The sequence below is a fragment of the Orbicella franksi genome, chromosome 8 (assembly GCF_964199315.1).
Source record: "Orbicella franksi chromosome 8, jaOrbFran1.1, whole genome shotgun sequence".
NCBI classification, from domain to species: domain Eukaryota; kingdom Metazoa; phylum Cnidaria; class Anthozoa; order Scleractinia; family Merulinidae; genus Orbicella; species Orbicella franksi.
The window spans coordinates 26,532,590-26,559,913 of record NC_138152.1 but is presented as its reverse complement, the minus strand read 5'-3'; the positions used below and the strand labels follow the sequence as shown (position 1 = coordinate 26,559,913).

At 38.9% G+C, this 27,324-nt stretch overlaps 2 protein-coding genes and 1 pseudogene across 2 annotated transcripts; 1 reads left to right on the top strand and 2 right to left on the bottom strand.

Annotated features, from left to right (window-relative positions):
- Positions 1 to 197: 197 nt before the first annotated feature.
- On the bottom strand, positions 198 to 10,835 carry LOC145495090 (translation initiation factor eIF2B subunit delta-like). Its single transcript, XM_081474660.1, has 14 exons — positions 10,714 to 10,835; positions 10,511 to 10,569; positions 9,851 to 10,117; positions 9,478 to 9,547; positions 8,206 to 8,294; positions 6,586 to 6,677; positions 5,501 to 5,624; positions 4,892 to 4,968; positions 4,177 to 4,279; positions 3,741 to 3,871; positions 3,288 to 3,379; positions 2,480 to 2,565; positions 1,385 to 1,565; positions 198 to 663 (listed from the first exon to the last, which is right to left on the bottom strand). Exons 1-14 carry the CDS (start codon positions 10,736 to 10,738, stop codon positions 458 to 460), a joined length of 1,602 nt encoding a protein of 533 aa, XP_081330786.1. The 5' UTR covers positions 10,739 to 10,835; the 3' UTR covers positions 198 to 457.
- A 2,017-nt stretch (positions 10,836 to 12,852) lies between these two features.
- On the top strand, positions 12,853 to 17,673 carry LOC145495047 (proton-coupled folate transporter-like). The gene is made up of 5 exons (XM_081474624.1): positions 12,853 to 14,116; positions 15,282 to 15,365; positions 15,903 to 16,062; positions 17,235 to 17,284; positions 17,399 to 17,673. The coding sequence occupies exons 1-5, from the start codon at positions 13,009 to 13,011 to the stop codon at positions 17,485 to 17,487; spliced, it is 1,491 nt and encodes a 496-aa protein (XP_081330750.1). The 5' UTR covers positions 12,853 to 13,008; the 3' UTR covers positions 17,488 to 17,673.
- Positions 17,674 to 18,298: 625 nt separating this feature from the next.
- LOC145495076 (retinol dehydrogenase 8-like) lies at positions 18,299 to 22,843 on the bottom strand (annotated as a pseudogene).
- Between the last annotated feature and the right edge of the window lie 4,481 nt (positions 22,844 to 27,324).

The window sequence follows — 27,324 nt, the reverse complement described above, 5'->3', positions numbered from 1 at the left end:
CATCTTGTTTCTAGTATGATACTCTTATGGGTAGGGCAGTTATTTCACGGTAAGTTTGATTTCACGGGATAACCGAACTATTATTTAAATAAACAAATGTGCCGTTTTTTAAATGTATTATTTAAGACGTTAATCTAATTTTGTTGTAAATCTATTACACGTGTGAAATTTACATTTTTAATGTAAGGTTGAAGATTACACCCAGCTAGCACCTCCGAATTCAGTGCTAAATCGAGCAAGTACGTCCCCAAGGGGAATTGCCCTAAGGAAAGACCCGAACAGTTTCCGACTTAAATAGATCAATGAGATAAAGGTACGACCTCTCTCCGACAGTTGCAACGTCAGCTCGCCGTCACGAAGATGTGTCGTGGTACTTAGCGATGTTTCTCTTGTAAATCGCGGGCTCAGTCGTGTTCAAACTTAGAGGGATACGTCATGTAAGAAGAATTGTTATATTCTACTGCTGCTCAGGATTCTGCACTCTTAGTACCACTGGCACAGATGTACAGGGAATCATTCCTACTTCAGTGATCACCATGGAGACAAAATGGGGTGGAGTGACGTCATACACGAGGTTTAGTAAGTGAAGGGAATTGACGTCACGCCAGTCAGACAGAACATCCGGGCTTTCTCTGCTCAGCGGTACTAAGTCATCTGGGTCGCCTGGAGAAAAGATCGTTAAGTCCCGGATTTTAAAATACATCTCTCCCCTTGATCGCGTCTAAGACTATGACGTCACGACAGCACTGGCTTGTCTATTGCCTGACGTGTATTTACGCGCCGGTGGAAAATTTGCGCGCTGCAAGAGGGAAAATTCCTTTCCCAGTAGAGAAACTAACAGACTGGGAATGAAGGAAATTTTAAAAAGTCTACGATAAGACATGGATGTGAATTAACAAGACAATAAGATTATCAGGAGAGCTCAGTCTTGGGACTCAATTTGCGGGTTAACTTCTGTTGAGCTTATACCAGAATTCAACAAGGTTTCTGATTAGATCAAGTGACCCATTCCATAGAAACTTCTGGATGAGATAATGATCCTTCGCAGGGTTACCTTCCAACATTTCTGGGCAAGTTGCTCCGACAATTCTCTGGGACCCATTTATAATCCTAAGTGGAGACTGGTCCCCCCTTGCCTAAGAACACAACACAATAGGGCTTGAACGAGAACCACTCGATACGCAGGCCAGCAGTACACTAACCGTTAATATCGGTGTATATGAAGGGGCATATCGCAGGGGCAAAATAATGAACTGTACCCAAAAAGTAGACAGAGATATGCTCCAGTGAAATGTCCCGTCGAATGTATCGACCTTTAGACCACCGCTTCTCCAAAAGTTTCGTTAAGGGGAAGCCTACTGTCGTAAATTTACTATTTTCTTACTCAGTTCGTTGGAAACAAAAGAGTCGGTCTGAACTCTGTCGCAGAACTTGTACGTCTCACAACAGACCAACACCGGAACGTTAGAGGCCTGGGCCATCATAGCCACCATGGACGAGCCAACACGTGACTTGACGTAACCATTGGCGAGCAGGGCGTGGGCACCAAGGAACACTTTTGATACCTAGAAAGGGACAGGTAAAGAAAAAATTAACATTGCATGTCATGCTAACATGCTCACATGACAATTTCCATCTCTATTATATGACTGAGAAAATTACTTCATTGTGATTGGCTGAGAGCAAGCCAACTTATCGTTAATTCTTAATTTGCACTGCAGTGTAAATAAACGCACGCGCGTTCGCAATTTTCTCAGTCATATAATAACTGAGTAATCGTATGAAAGCTCAAGCAATTAAGGATTTAAACGTCTTATACTACTCATGATATTTGAAAATTCTATCAAATTTTGAGAGAATTTTCAGATATCACGGGTAATGTAAGTCCTTAAATTGCACTCGCATTCATATGACTACCTATACATATGACCTTATTGCTCCAAAACATGAAAAGCAAAAAATACACTGAACACAAAACGTACAAAACAGACGAAATTATTGGCTATGTTATGGATCCTTTTAGTCGCGAAGGCAGCTAATTCGCAAAGAAATGTAAAGGAACTCTCTAGATGACGTTAAAAGATAATTTTAAAATCTTCCTTCGTCGTCAATTGCTTTCAAGACCCGCTTCATTTGCGATCTATCTGAGACAAATTGTTCATCTTGCTAGATAAAATAATACGACAACAAAGCGGATAGCTACTCAAAAATAAATTACAATGTTTAGAGAGGAAGGCACATCAGCCTTAGCTGGTTTTCATGCAGTTCCTCTGTCCTGGTCGAGTTGGAATTTGGAGATGTTGGTTTTTGTGGAGGGAAAAAATCCTAATTCCCCGTAGAAACCTTTGGGGAGCAAGGCGAGAACCAACCACAAACTTAACCCACATATGTGCACCGGGCCGGAATCGAACCCGGGCTACATTGGTGGGAAGTGAGCGCTCTCACAACTGCGCCATCCGTGCTTCCCAAATACACCAACCTCTTTGATGACGTAAGAAATAGCGCTGATCAACACGTATGAACATCTTATTCCGTGTTTCACCAATCTTCGTAGACACTCCCGACCTGTTGAAGACAAAGATTTTAAACTACTTAACAATTTGAGTATCAGAACAATATTTTAATTTCCTCTTACCGTACCCAAATTCACAATAGCCAATCAAAAGGAAGGTATCCTGTTGTGATATGTTGCGACATCAACTCACTGGCTTGGTATGGCTACACTATGAGTAGTCCCTCTTTCGCTTAGTGCCTTAGTCCGTCGAGCGTGACCGTTAATAAACCTCGAGGAAAAACTGGCCACGCGAAATCCTGGGGGCGTTAGAAGCGCCCACCAGGATTTCGCGGCGACAAACTAAGTGAACGAGGAACTATAGATCCGTAGTCTAGGTATGGCTGGATTTGTGGCCGAATTTGGGTGCGGTTAATACCTAATCATACCTTTTCAGTTTGTTACGCGCATATCAGACTAGTTTGGTCTCGCCATGAGTATTTTGGTTCGACCAGACTCGCCAAAATACGAACCATGGCTAGGCCAATCTCGCTTGATATACCGCCGAAGTGCACCGAAAAGGCGCGATTAGGTATAAATAAGGAAAGAGCCCACGAGTGTGAACGGATCATTTGGCGGGAAACGCCAAAGCTTGTCGTCATAGTTGCCATGAGACGAAAATGTCCGAAGCTTGTCCAAAGGCTCTCGGAGAACACTGAGAATCGCCGAAGATGCTTAAAATTAGCTTTTACTGGTTTATTAAGGCTATAATGCGACGAAGAAAAGCACAACTTACCTTCAAACTTTGGTCTGGAGTCAACAACGACCACTCTGAATTTCTTGCCGGCATTATGGGCATCTTTTAAAATTTTCAAAACTAACGAAGAGCTAGAGAGTAGAAAGGAAAAAGGAAAACGCAAAACTTGAGAATGAGCTACCTGACAAGCAAATTATTAAGAGAGAATTCGGGGAATTCCCCCCCCCCCCCCCCCTCCACACTCCTCCGTTTTTTTTTTTTTTTTCCCGAATTCTCTTCCTCCTCTTCCACCCCCTCTCCCTGCTACTCCACCAAACTGCCTCCAAACCGTGTTAACACAAATTTCTGTAAAGCTCCGTCAAAAGTATGTAACATTTGCAGTCCAATTTCAGTCCTTTGTTGAACGTCAAAGAGATGAGGACGTAAAGGAAAACATCCTGTTCTTCTGTGCTCCTATTTGAAGAATTTACAAGAACATTTTATTATACGCACCAAGCGTACGTGAGTATCACATCTCCATCGTTGATCTTCGTTCTTGCATAGGTCTCGGAGATGGCAACGCCGGCTAAAACAATTTTTTCCTGGATAAACTTGTCGATGCTCTGTATAAGATTCCTCTTAGCCTGAAAAGAATTAAAAAATCTATTGAGGAACTACATGTATACGTACATGGACATGTACACTGCGAGCAGTCTTCCCCTTGCTGTATAACGAGTTATATACCACCCCACCGGTAACCAATTCTAACACTCTTACACACCCGACCGCTTTGATCACAAGCAAATAGCGCTGCGCCTACTTAACATTTTCCTCCTGCTATTTGAGTTCAATTTGAAAACCCTGAACTGAACAAAGCTTGACATTTCCTCTCCCCAACACTTAATAAACCCCGCAAGCTTACGTGTAACTGCTACAAACATAAACTAACCTGATCTTCAGCCATGTCAGGTGGTGTATGAGTAATCTGCAGCTTCAGATATTTGATGGCATTGCCCATGCTAACAGACAGAGGCCGACATTGAGTCAAAAAACTGAAAACAAAAATAAAAACAAAACAAAACAAAACAGATTTAAAGAAAATGTGAGAAACACATTTACTTATCTACTCGGCAAAAGATGTCCCCACTTCTCTCAGTTTTGTCATTGAGTGAATAGTCACAGGCGAATTGTGGAGTCAAGCCTTACAGACGTAAGCATAATTCAGAAGTTCAAAAAAAAAAATGCTTCATTTTGCTGGAATTAGTGTCGTCAATTTGTGGAAATGTATCATCCTGTGACGTAAAAAGTACTTCCCCGCTAGGATGCATAACTCTTTTAAACATTCATATACTACCATTATTTCTGTATCACTTAAATCTGTAAAGGTTTTCACATAACTAGTTATAATTCAGTGAATTCAGTGTAGAAAAGTTCAATGTAGAAAAATTGTGTCCTTAAAATTGAACACATAAAGGTCTGCATAATGTAACAACCTGCAAAAAACATCCATAACATTTGACCTGCCTGTTCCACAAGATCTTTTGACATTTTTTAACTTGTATTTAAAAATAGCAAGGTGTGAGTTCCAAGTTCATTTAGTCAAAGAACATTTGAATGAAAAAAGAGAGAAGTTATGTGCTGCACAACTGTATTTGCATCCTTACCTAATATTTGGTTTAATCTTTGCATCAAGGTCTCTGCAAAGCTCCTTCTGTGGTGGTGTGACATAATCTGCAATCAACTGTACAGAACAAGATAACTTTGAAATCATTGTTTTAGTAACACCCCATTACCCTATGTTCAGCCCCTTGTTCAAATACCTTTTATTGGTTATTCTAACTTCTACCTGTTTACTATACATTTTGTTTACAGTGGATTATAAGAATTTAGTGTTACGTATGTCAATGGCACAAAATGAAAGTGACTGTAAAGCAGTCAGGGGGAGGTGTGTTGGCCTCAATTGGTTAGTGCACTGGACTCTGGCTCGAGCAGTCTAGGTTTGAGCCCTAGCCGGGGACACTGTGTTGTGTTCTTGGGCAAGACTCTTTACTCTCACAATACATGTACCTATCTTCACCCAGGTGTATAAAAAGGTACCAACAAATGTAATGCTGGGGGTAACCCTGCAATGGATTAGCATCCCATCCAGGGGGGAGTAGAATTACACATGGACACTCCTTGCTACAGAGAGCAGGATAAGCCTGATGGGCCACGTGGCTCATATACAGACTTAACCTTAACCTTATGTACAGTAATCATGGCAACCTCCTTACCTTTTTGAAAGCTAGCAGCAAAGCAACACACCGTGCATTTGACCCACAAATGATCCCTTTAGCATACTGCACACCAAGTTTGATTACTGCTGGATGAATGTTGCTGTTCCCTGCACTTCCCAAACTTTGTGGACAAACGTAATTCAACATGTAAGCGATGAAAACCGCAATATTATTATATTCTACCTACAATTCAGTATTTACATAAACGTATTCTGAACATGACATCAGAACTAATGATATCCATCGGATGCAGAGCAGTATAACAAACAGATTTTTATCAATATAGCTGGCTTTTCCACTGTATCTGTAATTTATAATTTAAACATACTTAAGCAAATCTCTGGAAAGGTTCAGAGATTTACGAATGCAAGTTAACCCTTTAAGCAATAGAGCACTTTTACCATGTTCACTTAGCCTCATCTTAACACCAGGAGGGTTGGGAGAATTCAAGACAGTTATGCCAACCAAGACATACATGTAGTCGGGGGTTTGCATAACTTTCACGAATTCTCCCAGCCCCCCGAAGTGTTTAGATGAAGCTATGTAAACATGGAAAAAGTGCTCTAAATATTGCTTTTAATAATAATTCTCAAAAATACGTGCAACGTCACAACCGTGTTTACATACTCTTATCTGAACACACCTATTGGCCAATGAGAGTGTGCATAGTAGCTCAGTTAATTACTTTATAATATCGCATGCAAGCTTTTTACTCATTGTTTGAACCATATATGTATAACAACTGCATATTTATAAAATAAGATAAAAGGTACAAGCTGAATTTAAGAACAGTGTACAGTAAATAGCTGCAGATCTATGCAGTTAGATTTATTTAAATTAAATATTGTATAGTCCTGAAGGAAATACCGTGTCTAAATAAAGATTTTACCTTTACCTTTACCTTTAATTCTTACAAATAATGACTGATCATTTTTCCATAAATTTAAAAGAAAGATGGCACGAAAATCAGAAAGGTAGGTTGAGATACTGATAAATAATGAATTTCAATGTTCAAATTCCAACTAAGCACCAACTATTTGCATGATATCATACACATACTAACAATATTGCATGTCTTGTACCTTATTTCTTGTGTTAAGGACAAGTCCTTTTCATATTGATGAAGATGAGAAAATAAACCAACTTTCTTCTGAGGGGTTGTCCGTTGAGGGACCTAGAGAAAATTATTGATCAAAATGTCAGCAAAAAATAACTGCCTCAATATAATAAAATCAATCATAAAAATTACAATTTCCTCAACTGTGATTGGTTTAAAAAACTCCTATTTTCCACTAATTCACTTGCTAAGTTGTTATCGGACAGTTGGTTATTGGACAGTTTCTTACTGGACAGTTTGTTATTGGACAGTTTGTTATTGGACAGTTCAATAAGCCAATCACATTCATAGTTGTAGTTTAAATCAACCAATCACATTCAAAGTTGTAGTTACGTGCATGCGCGCACGCTTGCTTTTGTTTTTTTGGCGCCTAATTGCCAGTAGGGGGCGCGGTGGCCATAGAATGTTTACATCTCCTTTGTAGGTATTTTAATGCAAATTTCCCTTTCTTTCATAACTTGGCTATTCTTCTTTTCTTGGAAATTGTAATTTTTACGTTTACATGTAATTGGTAATAAGACTTTGCATTGTCCAATTTGGTCTGTAATCATACTCGTGATAAACAAATCGGACTTCCGCTACATGGTCGTCCGATTTTGTTATCACTCTTATGATAACAGACCAAATTGGACTCCACTCAGTCTTACAGTATTACCATTACAAACTACGTGTAAAACAAAGGTTTACTCTTACAATAACACAGCACTGAATCCCATTGCATGATGTACATACATGTACACTTACAAACATTGCTAGAATGTGACTACTGACAGTAAATTTCATAAGCCAAGATTACTTTTCCCAGTTCAGGATCACTGCTCAGAATATTAATGATGTGGTCAAACTGATCAATACGTTAGCTAGAAAAGTGAGAAAATTAATTTTGTGACAGTTAAAGTACTCGGTACATTTCACCCAAGGTTGAACAATGAATTAATTATTATCTATTGCAAATTTGATTATGTTTCTCTTTCAGCAGACATCATGTCTCAAATGAAGAGCTGAAAATTCAAAACAAAACTCCAACAACTTTTTATTGGTACACTGTAGTTAAACTGGGTACACTAACCACATGTAGTACCCATTCCAACCACTAGTAGCCACTCTGAACTCCCAAAAATTGTGACACACTAACAGAAGTGAAAGGAAAAGACTGCTAAATCCAAGAGGTGTTATTATCTCAACTTCTCAAACTCATTAATAATTCATCAAGTTTAATCAAAGAAATCATGACCATGACAGTGTTTGGATATCTGATCTTAATTACCATAGATTTTAATCATTTTATTTCTCTGTTTTCTCCTTAGTTTTAGTTTCAATTGAAAAGATATATCAAGCACTCCAGGCAGTGTTTGACCACATTTCCAAACACCTGGAAGTTCGTAAAAAAAATTTCCGCTGTGCATCATGTTTTCAACTCCCTTCTCAGTGTTTACAAATGTGATCAAACATGGCCTTCTGTGTCTGATGTATTACTTCACAGTATTTCAACAGAAATAAAGTTCCAATGAGGTACATGTATACATAAAATTTACTATTGTAGAAAGTCCACTCAAAAATATCATTGATCTGTTCATATTCACACCTGCTGTCTTGCTAATTTCTTGGCAACCTTCTTTTGAACTTTCTCGTCATCAGCTTGGAGATCATGAGCCACCTGAACACGGTGAGTACCTACCAGAAAAATAATAAAGATATTTTATGAGGGAGCCCACATCACATAATATGGTTTTCAGAGGGCCCCTACATACCTGAAAAGCTCAAAGTTTAAAGTCTCAAAGCATTTCAGCTTTTCTATCTCTAGAAAAAGATTGAAAAAGTTATGTATTCAAGGCCAACAAAAACCTCAACACCAAATACTGTAATCATAACAGTTGAAATCAATGTTGGTACCGGCAGGTATATTTTGCAGGGCACAGGTTGCAGATTGCAGGTTGAAATTTAATTATAACTTGAAAACTGCTGGCACTTAAAAGAAACGTACAGCTGGTAGACTTACCGTGACTGTTACATGACCCTGCTTACAATCGCTCAGAAAGGCGGCTTCCACCTAAGTGCCAAACCGGCCGAAGCAATGGGAGGAGAGTATATTCCTATGATTCCGTCGGTTAAAATCTTATGTTACTTCATTTCTTTATTTGTTTGCTTCATTTGTGATGGCAATCTTCCGTTGTTGAGGGAAGATCCGAGCCAAATCTGGAATCGATGGAAACATCTGTCGAGCGGCCATCCAGATGGTTTTCAAGAGATTTCACTGGTCTCAGCGTGTCGATCGATAAGTACTTATCGCGACACTTACCGTGGATCGATCATGTCTTCACTATGTGAAAGAGGCGAATTAATTTATGTAAGAACCCCTGACGACTATGTAGGTTATTAATTATTTTTAGTGCCAGTGGTTTTCCAGTTATAATTAAATTTCAACCTGCACCCTGCACCCTGCAAAATATACCTGCCGTGTTGGTACATGTTTCTAGCAGTAAAATCTGTCTTAAGACCAGTTTGATTTGGTCCCATGTTCATTGCGATCATACAGTAGAATGTAATTCCCTTTCAAAAGGAAGTACATGTACATGTAAAACTCACACTTGTTTAAAAGCCAAAAAAGCAAAAATACATACCCATCGTATAGAGATCTGTATTTGGAGTTCTATCACAAGAACTCTGCACGTAAAGCAGCGGTGGATCTAGGGGAGTGTGCAGGGAGTGTGCCCCCCCCCCCCCCGAGATATTCACCATTCCTTAGTGGTGCACCCCCTCCTAACAAAAATCCTGGATCCACCCCTGTAGAGATGCCTTAATTCTTAACTATTTGGTATATCTTTGCCAAACTTGTGAAATGTAACAGGTATAGTACCTTCCGTACTGGTTTTGTGCTTGATTCCTGCATCAGCCTGCTTTTGGGCTTTCGCTGCCCGTTGTGCTTCCTGATTGGGTTAAATTAGAAAATTAATTACAGGATGTTGATGTTTAGAGAGGTATGTGACATATGCAATTTATACAGCAATGCAATTTATACATTTGAATACGCAGGTACGGAAAATATCCCTACCCACACCAAGGATGGTCATTGGAAATTCTGAGGGGGTGGGGGATCTCATTAGCCAAATTTTAAAGGGAAAGTATGAGACTACATGTAACCTTGAAATTCCAGGGGAGAGGGGGTACAAACCAAATAACCATCCACACAATTTAATCATGAAAATTTCAAAATATATTAATATGTTCACCTGTATGGCTCTCCTTTCAGCTTTTAGCTCTGCTTTGGTCTTCTGTGGCTGATCACTGCTGTCACCCCCTGCACCAGATGGTTTCTCATCCTTGCTTGGCACTTGTTTATCACCCTTACTTCCACTGGGCTGCAAGCCAGCTTTCTGTTGTTGTGGCACTTGTTCTTGCTGTTTTTGTTTGTGTTTGTCTTGTTTTTTGCCGCTTTTCTGTTGTTTGCCTCCTTTACCCTGCTGTTGCCCTTTTGTGCCTTTTGGTTGGCCTTGAGCCTGAATTTACAATTCACAAATTCAAATTGTATTTATTGGGATATTTCTTGGAAGGCTTGCAAACTTGATTCCAGTTTCAGATTTGAAGAGCAAAGCAATTTTTTACAGAGTTTTTGGGGGGTTAAGACATTTCTAATTATTCTATTTGTGGGTTTGGACATTTCAAATACATGTAAGCTTATATTTCTTTTGAGGCTGTACGAAGGAAAAAGGATCATTTTCAACTGTATTCAGGACAATTTGGGCGCATGAAATTTAAAGGATGGATTTGAAACAACAACAATAATGCGGTTCTATAGAGAATTTATAGATTTATACTAATTCACCAGTCACGTTTTTAATTTTAAAAAAAAAAAAAAAACATCAATTTGAATAGTTATTTTCCAGTCTCACTTTCTTTCCTCCTTCAGCGGCACTTGGCGGTCCGACTGGTTGGTTTTCTCCCTTCTTATCTGGATAAACAGGAAAGGAAAACAACGTAACATAACATTCGAACTACGAAAACAACATAGAAAAACATTAATGCTCTGCAATGCTGATGCGTTTGTTTCAGAAAGACCGCACAGGAAGTAGTTTTCTCCCGGGGAGTTTTCTACCTTGTGAATCGCCAGCGTCCGCCATCTTGGACAAATGTAACCGCTGGTCGTCTAGTTCTCGCAGGCTCTGTTATTTGGAGCTGACGCAAGAAGAAGATTCGTAACCAAGCTCCCTCCAACGCTAGTTTTGTTTGTTCTTGTTTGTTTGTTACTTGCTTGCTTGCTTGTTTATCGGCATTCTGGGTCGCAAAGCAATTAGTCAATCAGAGTGCTTTATTGCCGGTCCAATATTTTCAAGCAGCGGGTAAAATTTTTCCACAGCTCTTTTTTGACTATGATATGCTAATAAGATAGAGCTGGGTTTTCGATCGTCAGTGATATTAACAAAAACTCAAATCAATAAAGACACAAAAAAGCGGCTAAATGACTGGGCGTGTATTAGCGGCCTTAAAATTCGCGCTTCTGCCGCCTCTAATAGCTTGAGCGCGCAGCCTCTTGAGCTTGAGATTCTTGTTTGATGCGTAACGTTAAAAAACGAAATGCAATTTGCGCAATATGTCTGCGTTTTCTTTCGTTTTTCTCTTAGCACTGGTACCAGTAGAAATGTTGTCGAAACCAACACAAGTGAAGGCGTTCAATTGGTTGAAAGTTCCAACAAACAAAGAGCAATCAATGCCAGCTTGTAAATAATTCTATACAAATTTTTCAAAACATCCTCGAAATGGCGACCTTTTATCGTCCGCAAAGAATGGTTGTAAACTGGGTTGTAAGTATCTTGAGCTCCAATTGAAATAGCCGAAAAGGTTAGTCGGGTAGATTTATCTCTTTTTTTACTTACTGACCAGGAGATATGTGTGATATCTTTCGTGAATCAGGTCAAAACATGGTGGGAGGTTAATTGACGATAAATAGGATAAAAAAATATCCTTGAAGTGAAAGTAAATTCTCTCACATCCCGAGTCGACAATTCTGAATTTGGAGGTGTAAGTTATAACATAACCTGCTTGTGTTTTCTCTGGAAAACATATTAGATTATTTCGGCGCGGAGCTTAGTAACTAACGCAGGATATATCTTTCCAGTGTGTCAGAAGCTAAACAAAGGAAACAATTAACTTGTCTCTCTAGGCTCTAATTTTTCTTCCAAGTCGTTAACAATGCTCTTCAGCTCTGGTCTCAGTCATGTTAACGTAAAATGATGAAACGCTCTGTCAGGATATGCCCGAAGAAATGATAAAAATTTAAAGCTTTGGAGCTGAATACTGCCGGACTGACAAAAGCTGTTGTAAACATTGACATACATACTCTTGCTAGCCTCGTCTTTCCAGTCCGTACTAATATTAGTAACGGACTCAGTGTTTTTTTTTTTTTTTTTTTCGCTTGGGCCATAAATCGAAGGGAAAAAGCGAAGATCCGTTATCTGGCTAGATATTTTGTGGATCCCTGTTGTGTGTCTGGCAGGTTCAGAAAACCGTCTCCATTCACGCGGAACGGCTTCAAAATGGGTGGAGCACGTAGGAGGCAAAAAGAGAATTCGAAGTGGTCGTTAAGTCGTTAACGCGTTTTAATATACATTTTTTTTTTTTTTAAGTAAATGAAACTTTAAACTTTTCACTTGCCACGAACACCTGGTGATAAATCACGAAACATTTTGGCAACAAGAACAGCTTTAAACTTTAGCGGGTCCCACGGTATAATAGGGCCCGCTAAATTGTCCAATCACAGCGCGCGTGGCAACTAGGAGATATAATAAATTGAATTCCAAACTTAGATCAAGGAACTGTAAATCGAAAGACCAGAAAACACGCCAAAAGTCTTAAAGAGTCTCTTCGTTCGGCCAGGAGGGCTTAAATCCCTCTCTTTTTGTTTTTGTTTTGTATTGTTTTTGTTTTTGTTTTTTTCATGCAACGAGATTTGCATCGGGCTGATGGATTACAGTATCTTACTGAATCAGATTAATTATGTGCCGTAAGTCTTATTCACGACTGAAATTATCCATTCTTATCAGAACAAAGCTAGTTTCCAAGGCAATCGTGGTCCCAGGAAATCACGTGAATTGACTCTAGAACTAGGTTTTCAACGAACAGTCGCCATCTTGCATTTTACAGCATATATAGAAGAGACTGAGGAAGAATAAGACTAAAAGTTATTTTTTATTTACTTATTATTATTATTATCATTATCATTATCATTATCATTATCATTATCATTAACATTATCATTATCATTATCATTATTATTATTATTTTCATTTTAAATGTAACTGTTAGCTAATTCATGGTGTTTTTCTTGATGTAGACTTAAGCCACCTGTTTAAGCCACCTGCCAGGTTATACACTTTTGCAGGTTCAAGGAAAAATGAGACAGGAATCAAGCTCTCTTGAGGAAGACCAAGCAGAATGCTGCTTGAACAAAATCACTGTCGAGCCTGTGATATTTTGCTACGCGTTTGGTATCATTCTTCACGTCCCAGTTATACAGCAATACATCCATAGGAGAATAGCTGAGGAGAAAGGCATTATTTACAACACAACGGCAAGTTTAAGTAACTGCGATTCCATTCCAATATCTAGAAACGCAGAAACACTAAAACTGCAAAAGGAGGTGCAGTCAGAAGCATCATTTATGCAACTCGGCATAGTCTTCTCCGCCAGCGCGCCGTCACTCCTGGTCGCGTTGTTTTTGGGGGCCTGGTCCGACCGAGCGGGACGGCGAAGGGTCATGGGTTTGCCCATATTTGGCAGTGCTTTAGAGTCAGCGATAATACTTTGGGTTATATATTTCAACCTTCCAATTCAGACGTTACTATTAGCTGGATTTATCAATGGTGTTTGTGGGTTCTTTCCTACAATGGTGTTGTCTGTGTTCTCGTACATGGCGGACATTACAGAGGAATCACAGCGCGCTTTTCGCCTGGGAATCTTGGAAGCGACGGCTTTTATTAGCGGCATGCTAAGTCACTTGAGTAGCGGTTGGTTGATAAACAAGACTGGGTACAAAGCACCGTATATGATGATACTTTCACTTCACACTTTTGCTTTGTTTTACGTAGTTCTAAAACTCCCGGAATCAAGAGCAAAACATTTAATGGAAAATTCCAACGTGAAAGTCTTTAGCCTACAGCACATCCGGGTTGTCATTTACATCTTCACGAACCCTCGGTCTGGTGAGCGATGGCGCATGTGCATACTGATGCTAACCTCTGGTCTCATGATCGTGTCTTCAATCGGCTTTGGAAGCGTCATTGTACTTTATGCAATAGACCAGCCGTTGTGCTGTAACTCTATTCTAATTGGCTATTACCTAGCAACAAGCTTTTTGGTTCAAGCTGTTGGAGCCGTTTTAGGACTGAAATTTCTGAGGATGGTTTTATCAGAGCACGCTCTCATGCAAGTGGGAATGATATCTGTGACTTGCTCGCTTGTTATGATGGCCTTCGTCGGAAGCAAAACATCATTTTTTGTTGGTAAGTAAGTGAGTGAACACTTTATTTACCGATTGTAGCACCTACGGTGTACAACACTAATAAACTTGTGGCTCTCAATCTAAAATACCATTTACTGAAACATAGCTATAACATCAAAATGAAAAGACACGTGATAAAACTATGAAATATTATATTAAACCTATATACTACGAATTAAAATAGAATTGGTAAATGTAATCAACAGTCAAGTCTTGTATGGAGCCATCTCTGATCTCAAATTTCTTGAATACGACATTGAGAGGACGCTATTTTTTAAGATATTATTGCCTTTAGGTAGCTTTGTTTAGCAACTATTTTAAATTAAATTTATAGGTAGTTTAATTCTGAAAATTAATTTACTCGATAATAACAATACATTTTCAGGTACCTTTTTATGTAGTATGTTCCCCAGTGAAACAAGCGAGTGAAACAAGAGCCGAAAAAATGGACGCTCTCGCAGGCTAACCGGCCGCCGATCAGCCATGTATCAAATCGTTTTCAAAAAAGTTGACTGAGTGCCTTTGATTACTAGTTTGATTTCACATCTCTTCTTAGTGTTTGGAAATGTGAAGAAACAGTTTCTCCCGTGTTTGATTTTTTACCCCCCAAAAAATCCCTGATCATGTTCTCTGATATGTAATTCGGAGGCCTGGGGGTAAGTATTGTTATAACGCAACCTCCACCTCCACTAGGTGGGCGGGACAAGGTGTATGTCATTTCCTTGGTAATGATCTATATAGGGTAACTATGTTTGGAGTTCGGGGACAAGCAAATTCATTGTTAGAATAACTGTCCAATTCGTGAAAATGACTTATTTTTTCTTCTGACCGGTCCGGTTGAAAAGTCGATCCACTCTTACCCAGAAATGAAGGACAATTTACAGGAAACTGTACTTTGTTGTCTTCTAATGTTCTTGTGAAGTTTGACATGAGTCAAAGTCAATTAAAATTGAAGGGCTAGTATCTAAACAGAAGACCACTTTGAAAACCTAGATGAGCGTGTCAACATACACGCTCATCCTCCATTGGATAAATCGTGTTTTGAACAACTCGGCCCTCGCCCTCTCGTAACTTGATAGTTATCTTGATTCTCTTCTTCGATCTCCTTGGTGATGTATTGAGTTTTTAAGGAGAAATCCTAACTCGATCATTTGTTGTGCCATTAGTTCCCTTTGTAGCTTGTCTTGGTGGCATCCCAACGCCGATCATCAGAGCCATGATGTCCAAGATGGTGGATCCGGACGAACAGGGTAAACAAACCAGTTTTTCAAGTGTTGGTATTGCCCCTTCTGTGCATAGTTGGTCCTAGAGGTTGATAATGACTTCTGGTGGTTTTAGAGGAGCTACGTCACGGTTTGCACATCATGGAAAGTTTAGCCTAAACTTTTCAAGTTCGTCGTTTGTAATCCGTATTAATCTTCTCCATCCTTAACCATTTTTGTCTCTTCATGGTTTATTATTATCTCTTTATTGTTTCGCTATCTTGGTAAACTACTCTTTTTTGAGTTTCTTTTGATTTAAAGATAAATTTGTACCTGGGGAAAAATAGCTCAAAATACCATGACTGAGCTCCTTTAAATAACTGAGTTAAATCAAATTAAAATAAAGCAAAATTCTATCTCAATTTTGTCGACTTTGCCACTGTCGTGGTATCGATTAGAAGTGTTCAAAGAAATCAAATTCAATTAAAAGAATTCTGCCAACATTTGCAACGAGGAAGATCCGAAGACGCCGTACCTCTTCTTTAAAACAGTTCTGTGAACAATACTACATTTTTTCCTTTACAGGCGCACTATTTGCCGCCGTTGCAACATTGGAGACGATTTGTACGTTATTTGGAGCCGCCATATTTAACTCAATTTATCCACTGTTTCTCCGTGTTGGTCTGAACGGGTTTTGTTTTCTAGTCATGGCGCTTCTGATGATAGCTGCTCTCATATTGACTGAGTAAGTACGGTTCTCAATATCTTGACTTCCACTGCTTTCGTTCCTAACCCTTTAGTCCTCATAAAACAAAGGCTCAAAGCGTTGCCTTAATTTCCCCGCGAATTGAAAGCTTGAAAAAACCAAACTAGGGTTACACGAGCTTAATCATGAGTCCATTTCTTCTGGCTGAAATGATTATTTAAAAGACTAAGACCCTTTTCACACAATTCCGGCGAAATTTCAAAGTCTAGCTTTATTTCTACGCTTAGACCTTCTGTCCACACTAACCCGTCACGAAAACAGAGCTTTTCAGAAACGCTCTTCAAAGCAGAGGCGCAAAGCGTTTTGAAATTTCTCCGGCGCGGTCGGAAAACATTGATGCTTTTTCAAAGTGTAAACGCCTCGAATTTCTCCAACGTAGTGAGGACGGGCCCCATAAAATATAAGGTTTCTATTATACAGCTTGGATACTGCGTAAGTGTTTGATTGGTGATGTTTTATCATACAAGGCAAGTTTTATAGTGCTGTGAGCCGTGTATACATCTGTCTTAAGTCCCTGGGGGGGAGGGGGGGGAGCGGTACTCCCAGAAAAAATGGGTGGGGGTGTGCCGCCCGCTTCCCAAAACCCTTACCCTATTTATGACCAAAATCTGCGATATTCCCTACCCTATTTATGATCTGACCAAAAATTCGAAACCCTATTTATGACCTGACCCTTAAATCAAAACCCTGTTTCAGACCTGCGTTATAATTAGTTGCTTAGTTCAGACCAATGTTGTTAAATTACCGTAAACAGAATTTGTGAAGGGTTTTTGTTGATTTTCTTTTCGATAATGATGAAAAAGTGGCTTCTTCTTAAAAACATGCCCATATCAGGGCTAGAGTGCAAAAACCATACCCTACTTTAAGACCAAAATGGCCAAAATCGGCTAAAATCGATACCCCCTTTTATGACCAAAATGGCTGAAAAACCATACCCTTTGGGGTCGCACATACCTATATAGCCCATATAAGGGATCCCCCCCCCCCCCCCCCAGGCTTAAGTCACTCTTATTATTTCAGAACCATACAGCTCCTATTTTACATATTTCTAAAAGCTATACACTGTGAACACCCCGGGGGGCCCATTCCTGAATTTTCCTGCTTGTTTCAACATCCGATCCTGTTATATTTGATTCTCAATTATCTTACAGGGTTCTGAAGCGCAGAGATCGCAAGATGATAATTCTTCAAGAGGAGAAAGGTAGTTTGGAAACACATCACAAATTAAAGAGAGCATGTTGTTAAATGTAAACATAATTAACCTTGACCAGTGAAGAATGATTATGTTGTTTTTTTTGTGTGTGTGTATCAACAGACTCACAAGACAAACAAGGCCAAGGGGCGACTCATGAAAGAGAGGACAAAGATTGCACATTAAACGGCGAAAAAGTGACCCAGGACTAATATATTAATAAACTGATTAATGCCAATGAGATTTTTTTTCCATCATTTTCTCTACTTTGGTTGAAGAGGACATTTTCATATTCTATAACATAAAAAGTTAGAATAATTTTCTGACCTTACCTATGTCAGAGATCAACATAACTGAACAATTCCCCAATATTTGGGATGCAGAATGTTAGCGCTTTTTTTTTTGAAACGCGTCAGTTTAACCAAAAATGCATAAGACCATTTATCGGCCCAAATTTTGCTCGTTAGAGAATTAGATAAGTCAATTGGACAGAATTATGGAGAAAAAAAGAAAGAATTGTGTTTTTCTTTAATAACCAACAAAGACTTATTTTATGAAAGAAGAAAGTACTTATAAATGCCCTTTTGTAAAACCCTGGTACAAAAGAAACGTTCTTATTTAATCCGGGATATATAACGAAACGCTTAATTTGCAAAGCGTGCAGGCACGTGCTACTGTTAGTAATAAACAAGGATTAAAGAAACTCTGCCACATGCTGCTTGAGAACTTCAGTGGTGAAAATCTCAGCTAACTGAACAAATTTACAACCGCTACTCTTAGGCAACTTTTTTTTTTAGGAATTTCACGCGCAGCTGTTCCCTTGTCAGTCTCTCCCACCCACCCCCCTTCCCCAACCCCCCACCCCTGCTAACCCTATCTATTCCATCACTTCAAAATCACGAGCCTATCACGTGCCATGGCATTGTTCCGGTGTCCATAAGCACGTGATCACGCGATCACGTGATTGCTATAGGCGTTGTTTCTTTTTAACCTTGACTATATACGCTGCTGTTTGGTTCTAAATCGTAATCATCATACCAAACGAAAGAATATATATGAAATCAGGAGCCATGCTGATGAAATATATATGTGGTTTATTGAATCGAATCGATAATCAAATCCAGTGATCCGCGATTTCGCTGTTGCATGACATATGGCCCTCAATTTAGCAGGCTTGACCCAAAAGTTGGTTCCTTTTAAAATTACATCCACCGTCAATTTGTTCAGTGACTGTAGAGTTTCATTAAATTGTCAGCAAAAACAACTAAGAGTCGCCATCTGGAGTCCAATGTCAGACTTCATTAATTACTTAAAATTACTACGCAATTTTCATTTTTTGTCACCCCTCTAGATTAAGCACCAGCAATCTCCATGTTGTGACCTTCACATTTCCAGTAATCCCATGAACGGAAATCTTTGATCCTTAAAAGAACCGTTTTTCCAACACTTCTACAAGTTTGTCGCCTGTCAGGTCGGAAAATTTAGAATTCGCCTTCTCAAGCCCGTAGTGCTTGTTCGTCAGGTTTCTGATGTGAAGAAGGTAGAATTTCTTTAATCGTGTCCGTGATCTCTTCAGGTTTCTGTCCCACGTTGGCGGTCAATTCCGTCATCCGGGCAGTTACAGACTGCATGAGCTGGACAGACGTCTGGTCAGCGGTTGACAGGTCTACTTTGCTTACCATGCCCTTCAAGTTACTGATGAAGGACGTGACAAACGGACCCGGCTCGACCAACGAGATCCTGTAAAACAAAAGCACGCAAAGAATCTTAGGTCCATATCAAATAATGTTAATTGCATGAAGCTGTTTAAATGAAAACAACTGAGCAATACTTTAATGCGATCCTGCTCATTATGCTCTGCAAGGCGGTTCTAACTTTTAAATCTGTGGATGAAACCCTAGTGTGTGACCATTCAAATGAAAGCTATTGGGCAGTACTTTCATGTGGTACTGTCTATTATGCTGTGCAAGGTAGTTCTAGCTTTTCAGTGTGTGGGTGAAACTCTGGTTTGTGACCATTTAAGTAAAACCCATTGAGCAGTATTTTCATGAGGTGCTGTAGGTTTTAACTTTCCTCGATCCAAGTTTGTGGATGAAAATGATGCGTGACCACTTTGATGTGGTAGTGTTTGTTTTTCAACACTTCGTAAAATGAAATTTGGTATCAGTTCAGTCGATTATATTCCACTCAAGGGTTAGAACGGTTAATAAAATGTGTTTGCTAGTCTTTGAAAATATTTCAAATAGAAAAATCTCATAAACTGTTAACTCTAAAGGAAGACATCGAACGTTTTTTTAAAACACCCTCGTCGATATTTTTTTTCCTTTAGACACTTTTAAATTTTTTTTAAGTGGTTAATTTACAGTTGAGCCTCAGCTATAGAACACACCTTTCTAGGCAGCAAGACTTAGCTCTTGACTTAACACTGTTTTAACCAAAAGCGAACATCAGGAACAAAACTCGCTTACTTGATATTAAACTATTTCAACACAGGCGCCAGAGATTCTGTTAAACCTCCCATGGCAAACTTTGTCGCAGTGTACATGTCATTGAACGGTCCTCCCGTTATTCCGAAGATACTGCTCACGTTTACTATGTAACCGTCCTCCCTTGCTTTCATGCCAGGGAGCACGGCCTGGGTCAGACGCGCAGCTCCAAAGAAGTTGATGTTAAACATTTCATTGATGTGTTCCATGTTCATACATTCCAAGACCGCAACGCCACCAATACCAGCGTTGTTTCCCGGAGGCCAAGAAAAATGTTAGCTTCCCTAAATGATTTACTTGTATCCCCACCCTCCATTCCCTGAGCCTGCAAGGGTTTATACCCTCCCCTAAGGGAACTCATATAAAAGGACGGGGGTGTTTGTCGGAAATTTAAAAAAAAAAAACAAACAAGCAAAATTGTTTAATTTTAAAAATTTGGATTTTTTTTGTAGCTTTTCATTGAGGTTTTTCTTTCACTCTAACATTTATCTTTCACTTTAAGCCTTGACCAGAATCAAACCTTATAACGAGACATTCGCAGTGAGACCCACAAGAGAGATTTTTCAAAAAATCATGTAACTTTTAATCCTGGTTTAGTCCTAATCGGCTTAGGAAAACAGCAAGGCCAGGGAATAATACCCCTAGAAAACAAATCACACCTCAGTGAGAGCACAGACAAAATTTGACAGACGTACGTATACAAATGTTGGAAAGCAGTCGCCTTAAGCTTAAATCCGAATTCTTCATTGTAAACATGGAAATAACTCACTTATAATTGCACTTTGTAATTAACAGGAGTAGATTGTTTTCACATGACTACCCGGCAGCCATATCGGTTTTCCAAAACAATGAAACGGCGGCCACGTTGGTGTACCAAACCAGTCCAGTGGGAGTTGAACTCTTTTCTTATGTAAACACTTTCTTTTGTTCTAATAAAATTGCATGGCTGCTGGCCACGCGAGCGTATGCGTACTATTAGCACATGCGAAAACAGCTGTAAGTGTGATAAGCCGCGTATTTGTCAAAGGTCAATTTGGGGTTGTGTCCTGGTGCAACCATTGTACTCCTTTCTTTACGAATCTTTGTTAAGCTGTTGAACATTGTTGGTTCTTTTGTATCGATTCTTGTGAACCGGTACACGAGGACAGAGCCCAATTTTGCGCATATTAGTTACCACTTAGTCATAAATTAAACTGCTCGTTGGAAGAAATTTAAAAAAAAATGCTTGTAGAAATCTATAGACGATTGCCAAAAGGGTTCTGAAACTTAGGGCCGGGACTGGTTATGAAACCTGGCAAACATCAGAGAAGAAAACAAAGATGCCAAGAATTATGTCGGAAGGTCCACTCGCGTGCACAATCTTTTGTTTTGCGCTCATACACTATGCATGAATTACGTATCCAACACGTTTCTGTTGGTTAGTTCCTCGGCACAAGGTAAACAACTACGTATGTTTTGTACACGGTCAAGGCCGAAAAAGTGAACAAAAACATACAACAAAGAACTTTGTCGGGTTTCATAACCATTCCCCTCCATTAGCTATTATCTGGCTGGACAAATATTTTTCAGAATAAGACGAATTGGAAGAAAAATTTTGAATTACACAATTTTTCTCCTTCGGTCAAAATTATACTGACGACATTTAAGTTTGTGGATGAAATTTTAAGTGTGTTTGCCCGTTCAAATGATAGTTGTTGAGCAGTTCTTTCATGAGGTGCTGTTTATTAGCTTTTATTATGCAGTACATCTTATTTTAAAGTCCGTCGGGTGAAACCCTAGTGTGTGACCATTCAAATGAAAGCTATCGAGCAATACTTTCATGTGGTACTGTTTATTATGTTGTACAAGGTGGTTCTAACTTTTAAGTCTGTGGATGAAACCCTAGTGTGTGACCATTCAAATGAAAGCTATTGAGCAGTACTTTCATGTGGTACTGTTTGTTATGTTGTACAAGGTGGTTCTAACTTTTAAGTCTGTGGATGAAACCCTAGTGTGTGACCATTCAAATGAAAGCTATCGAGCAGTACTTTAATGTTGTACTGTTTATTCTGCATTTAACAATGTGGCTCTTACTTTTAAGTCTTAAGGCCTGTCCAAACGGGAAATGTTTGGCGACCAAACATCATCAAACCTTGTTTGGTGACCAAACATGCTGATGTTGAAGTGAGTGGCCAAACGGTTAAAACAAGTTTGATCAAACACAGATCAAACTATGGATACAAGCCGCTGAGCAAGCATGGTACGCATGCGTGCGCCAAACATGTTTGGTACGGCTGTCCAAACGAACAAAACATCGCCCATCAAACACTAGAACAAAAGAAATGTTTTAAGTTGTTTGATCGAATGTTTGATTGCGTTCAAATTTTATCAAACACGACCAAACACAATCAAACACGATCAAACAGCACCAAACAAGGTGGCCAAACGGTAAAATGTTTGGTCACCAAACAATGTTTGATGGTGTTTGGACGCCAAACATTTCCCGTTAGGACAGGCCTTTAGGATGAAATCCTAGTGTGAGACCATTCAAATCGGTAAGCTATTGAGCACTAGTTTCATGCGATACCGTTTATTTTGCTGTACAAGGTGGTTAGGAATTTAAAGTCAATGGATAAAACCCTAGTGTGTGACTATTCAAATGAAAGTTATTGAGCAGTGCTTTCATTTGGTACTGTCGATTATACACTTAAATTTGTTATTTTTAGATCGAAATTAGCAAGAGTTTGAAGCGAGCTACTTACTAAGAACATCAATCTTTCCTTCTTTCGCAATCAGTTCTTGAGCGACACTTGATACTGACTCATCCGAGCTCACATCCATCTGTTTAACGAGTAATGTCTCGCCGAGGAGATCCTCCCTTTCGTTTTCCAGGATTGCCTTTTTTTCTCCAGATTTCTCATCGTGGCGAATACCTTAAAACGTCTCTCGGGATCTGTGGCTAAAAGCAGAGCGAAAGGCCTATACCAGAAGAACTTCCCGAGATGAGGACAATTCTTCCTGACGCCATTGTCACGACCCGTTTTTGTACGAATCGATTATTCACCAGCTGCGTTATAACAATAAGGGCTTATTAACTGACTGGCAGAGCATGACTGGAAAATAAGTCCATTGTTATCATGGTAGCCCTAATTTAAGCGACCATGTTCACCTCGAAGATAAGATAAATATCGAGAAAAGTTCCGCAGCATTTGCTGTTGCTGTTGTTGATTATGGTTTGTTTTAAAACTTGTTCCCTAAATAATTTTACGGCTTTCACAGAAAAATACTGTACCACAAAATAAACGAATCGAATGGTTTTCTTCTACGACATGCTAATAGGATAATGACGAGATGGATTTATTTGTGCGACTTATTCAAATGAAACCTGGAACGTGTACATAAAAATCAGTTTAAATGCGTTTCTCAGAGTGATTTCCGACAATAAGAATGGCATATATATCTAAAATTAAAGAATAAAACTTCCATACCTCAAAAATTAAACTGACATACCTTTTGTTATTCGTACCTTATTTTGCTCAGTTTTGGCGATTGTCAAAAAGAAATTGGTCAAATTGAAGCCACGGGAAAACCTCACAAAATTTACACAGGCAAAATTAAATACCATGGTAAGTTAATATGATCAACAACAACATGTTCAGTTGGTGTATCGACATAAAAAATAAATTATTTTCTGGTAAGGTTCTTAGGAACATTGCGGAGTCTAAGACAATTAACATGCACGAATCTTAAAGGAGCTCAGTCACCGCACTTTGAGTTATTAGTTTGGCCACGTAGAAAATAACCTTTAAATTGAAGGAAACCTGAAAATAGTAGTTAACTAAGATAGAAAAAACACCAGAGATCCAATAATAAACCATAAAGGAACAAGGATGGTTAAGGATGGAGAAGATTAACACAGATTACAATTGACGAACTTGAAAAAGTAAGGCTTAATTAACTTTTCAAGGTGCAGAAACTGTGACGTAGCTCCCTTAATTTGTTCCAGTTTGTTTAGAAAGGTTAAGTTCAGACCTTTTTTTTTTACAAAGTAAAATGATGTTGACAAAGCTTTTGCGAAATTTAATGCTTTTTTTCTCATTTTCCCGTATCAAAATCGCAAAAATAGGGTCTCGCGAAATACTGTCTCGCAAAATGGCGAAATGAAGAACGGGCGAAATTAAGTACGAATAAGATAATTACCTGTACGCTGAAATGAAAAAGGTCACCTAAATACAACCCTCATTAAGAACGCAGTTTTTCTTTCTGTGGTAATCCTTTTACACTTAGAGTCTTAATAAAACAGAACGATACTGGAAAAGCTTTATGGGAGAGGATTAAGCCCGATCAGAGCTTTTCCGCCTACAGTGTCGTCGATAGTCGAGGAGACGATGAAAGCTCGTGTCTGCGACTTTGTGTCATCGTTTGTAGCGAATTCAAGCAGTTTGGCAGATTTAGAATTATGCATTGGTTTCGTACTTCAGCCTTGTAAAATTTCTTTCATCGATTCACAGCTTACGTACTACCTGTTAGAAGCCTTACGCCCCGTCCAAAATGTGCCACCAGAGAAATTTGAAAACGGAGGTTTCACTCTGAAAACGTATCAAATGTTTTCCTTCCACACTACGTCGGAGGAATTTGAAAACGCAACAGTCACCGGTCATTTTATATTTGTGTTTGAGGAAACCTCGGTCAAGGACACCACATGCATGATTATCGTGAATCTATCGTTTCCGAAAAGCTCTGTTTTCAAAATGTTTTCCGTCCACACGAAAATAAAAAAGCAAGCGTTTTCAATGTCCCCTGGTTTGACGAGCGTTTTCGAAAAGCTCCGTTTTCGTAACGGATTAGTGTGGACGGTAGGCCTAAACGTGGAAATAAAGCTGCGTTTTCAAATTTCCCCGGCGTAGTGTGGACTCTGTCTAATTATCTTTTCGTGTAATTTCAGCTGAACGAACCTACGGGACATGTGGCATATGGCACGAGAATGATACGAGAAACTGAAACGGAGGAACCATTAAAGATCAGTTCCTTTATTCGTGTATACTTAAGGTTTTGGGCACATCGTTAAATATTGTTGTTGTTTTTTTTAATTTACCAAGATACATCTCTTTTTTCCCTTTATTTTTAATTAGAGACTGTTATAATAGCTGTATAGGCAAATTTAAAAACCTTTCTTGTGGCTGCTAATCAATCAGCAAAGATCGTCAATTTATTTAACAACCTGTTTTTTCGCGCTTTCCGTTTTGCAGTAAACGATGAATACCTCGCCAACCCTGCCTTTGTTTGAAATTTAGCTGATGAGGAAGTTTAGAATCCAAAGATTAGAATTATTTAAATACTCTTTTTCTTTGGCCATCGTGGCTTAATAAGTTTGTGTGTTATTTCTTAGAATTATTTACTTTCTTTTTATTCAGTAAAAACCTTCTTTTGAAGAAATGACTCAACAAAGAAACCAAATGAAGACGGATATTTTATTGTAAGATAGCGTAACAAGGTGTTAATAAAAAAGATATTTAAGTCAGAAACGCCCTTATACATCTGAATTATAGTCTTGTTTTTCACGTCTGAGAAGCTCCAGTTTCTATATGGTAAGTTATTCCAACGTGAGTAATCTATAGAATGTAGAAATAAGATTATATGTGTATCTAAATGTTATGGTTGACTTCTGTGCAGTTATAAAATAACAAACATTGTTTTTAAAATGTTAAATTAACGCATTTTTGGTGATATATTCATAACCTTAAATCAAAATAGTATTAAATTATCTATTTTGGTGCCAACACAAAATTGCCATGAGACGGTATCTCCCTTTCTTCCTTTAAAATGTTCTAATTTTTTTTTAGATATCATATATTGGTAAAATATAATTTGAATGCGTTTCGGAGTGATGTACCACAATGCCACTTCATTTAATTTAAAAAGTGTGTGCATCAGGAACATTTTGTGTTTCTTGGCCATGTGTATGTCCAACCCCGATTGCGAATTGGTTTGGCAAGTGGTAACAAAACAATTTTTTCCTCATCGATGTTATGAGGTCCTTTTTAAATCATCAAATTGGTACTGGATAGTTGTACTCAAAAAGGGACTCTAGAATCAAGGAGAATTAAATTGATCCATGTGTGTAAGTGTTTTAACACTTAAAAAACGTCCACAAATATACTTTTTTCACGTCGAAAATATCGCTCTATGCTAGGCTTCTAGCCAATTAACGACATGGGCACCATTAAGGAAGTCAAGATCACAATGAAGACTTGCCAGCACGGAAATGGCTTACAATATTTTAATCCATTTATGAACAATTATCTGCAAAACAATGGGATTAAACTGGCGTAGAGATCTCCAGGTTTTAAAAGACTAGCAATCCCGGACAAAAGTAGTTGGGGCACTTAAGCTGGATGACATATCCCCCATCCGCCCTAAATAATCTTGGAAAATGTCGCGATTGTTTTGCACTTAACAGGGTAAAACATACCTGCTTATTAACCTTGTAAGTAATAGGGAAGGAGACAATTTGTTTGGTGTCCCAACATTTTCATCTGGGAAATGGGATCGAGGATTGTAAACTTGCATTTAATACCGTGCTTTTTGCTGCTCTTTTACACCTAGCCAGTAGAGTTTATAAAATTTTATTGTCCATTAGTAATCCAGACTTTTACTTCCAGTACATAACTTATTTGTGGTGTCCCCTCACAACCAGTGATGTCGGATATGCGACTTAATTTTTCGCAAGAAGACTTAAAAGCAGCCCTGTATGGGCGGGAAACTTCCATATATGAACAAACAGGTACACCGTGCTGTGACGTATAACGTTTCTATTATAATTCTCGTAACTTTTTTAAGCTATTATCTCAGATCAAGAGATTTTTCTCTTGCTCAGATGAATCCTTTACTGGTAAATTTAAATTCATCTGGAAATTAACAGTTTTTAAAAAGACATCCTCCTAAGACAGAGCAAGTAAACGTTCTCTACCACGTCGATACCACGATACCACCCTTCCAGCCCTTGCCCTATGCCTTCAAACTACCACACCTATATGTACCCACTTACAAGTAGGCATTTTTCGTATTGCTCAGCTTTTAAAGACTCATAGTACATGTATGTTGTTCGACAGGGCGGTGGGCGGTGGGCGGTGGGCGGTGTGGCCGTAGACGAGTAGGGAGTAAGGCGAGACAAGAGTGATGTACCCTGGTAGGGAAGAAGGCGAGACGCTTGCCTCGCCCATGTCTCGTCCCATTCCCCTTTGGGCTAAAGCGCCTCGCCTATAGCTCCGGCTGAATTTCGAGAGAAAAAAGGACTGCCAGTAGTCTAGTCACTAGGCGTAGAATGATTTATCGTCTTAATAAACAGTATTTTCTGAGCCAGGCGTAAAATTGCTTTGATAATAAGTTAGATGAATGGGAAATTCAGTCAGTAAGCTAAGGAAAAATACAATGAAACTGTAACAAGACAGCTTGCATTGCAGTAACATTGAAATTCAGCCAATCCAAAGACCAGACCGGGAATGCAGTTTAGCTGATTATACATCAAGTGCATTTTAACATTAAAGTCCAGTGATAATGGGCAAAGTGCGACTATTTTTTTAA

Excerpts from the sequence above, each read along its gene's own strand:
- LOC145495090 (XM_081474660.1), bottom strand. The coding sequence starts at position 10,738 with ATGGCGGACGCTGGCGATTCACAAG. Across the intron at positions 4,280-4,891 it reads AAGATTAAACCAAATATTAG|TTTTTTGACTCAATGTCGGC; the intron begins GTAAGGATGCAA and ends TTTTGTTTTCAG. Across the intron at positions 2,566-3,287 it reads CTCCAGACCAAAGTTTGAAG|GTCGGGAGTGTCTACGAAGA; the intron begins GTAAGTTGTGCT and ends TGTCTTCAACAG.
- LOC145495047 (XM_081474624.1), top strand. The coding sequence starts at position 13,009 with ATGAGACAGGAATCAAGCTCTCTTGAGGAAGACCAAGCAGAATGCTGC. Across the intron at positions 14,117-15,281 it reads CAAAACATCATTTTTTGTTG|TTCCCTTTGTAGCTTGTCTT; the intron begins GTAAGTAAGTGA and ends TTGTGCCATTAG. Across the intron at positions 15,366-15,902 it reads GGTGGATCCGGACGAACAGG|GCGCACTATTTGCCGCCGTT; the intron begins GTAAACAAACCA and ends TTTCCTTTACAG.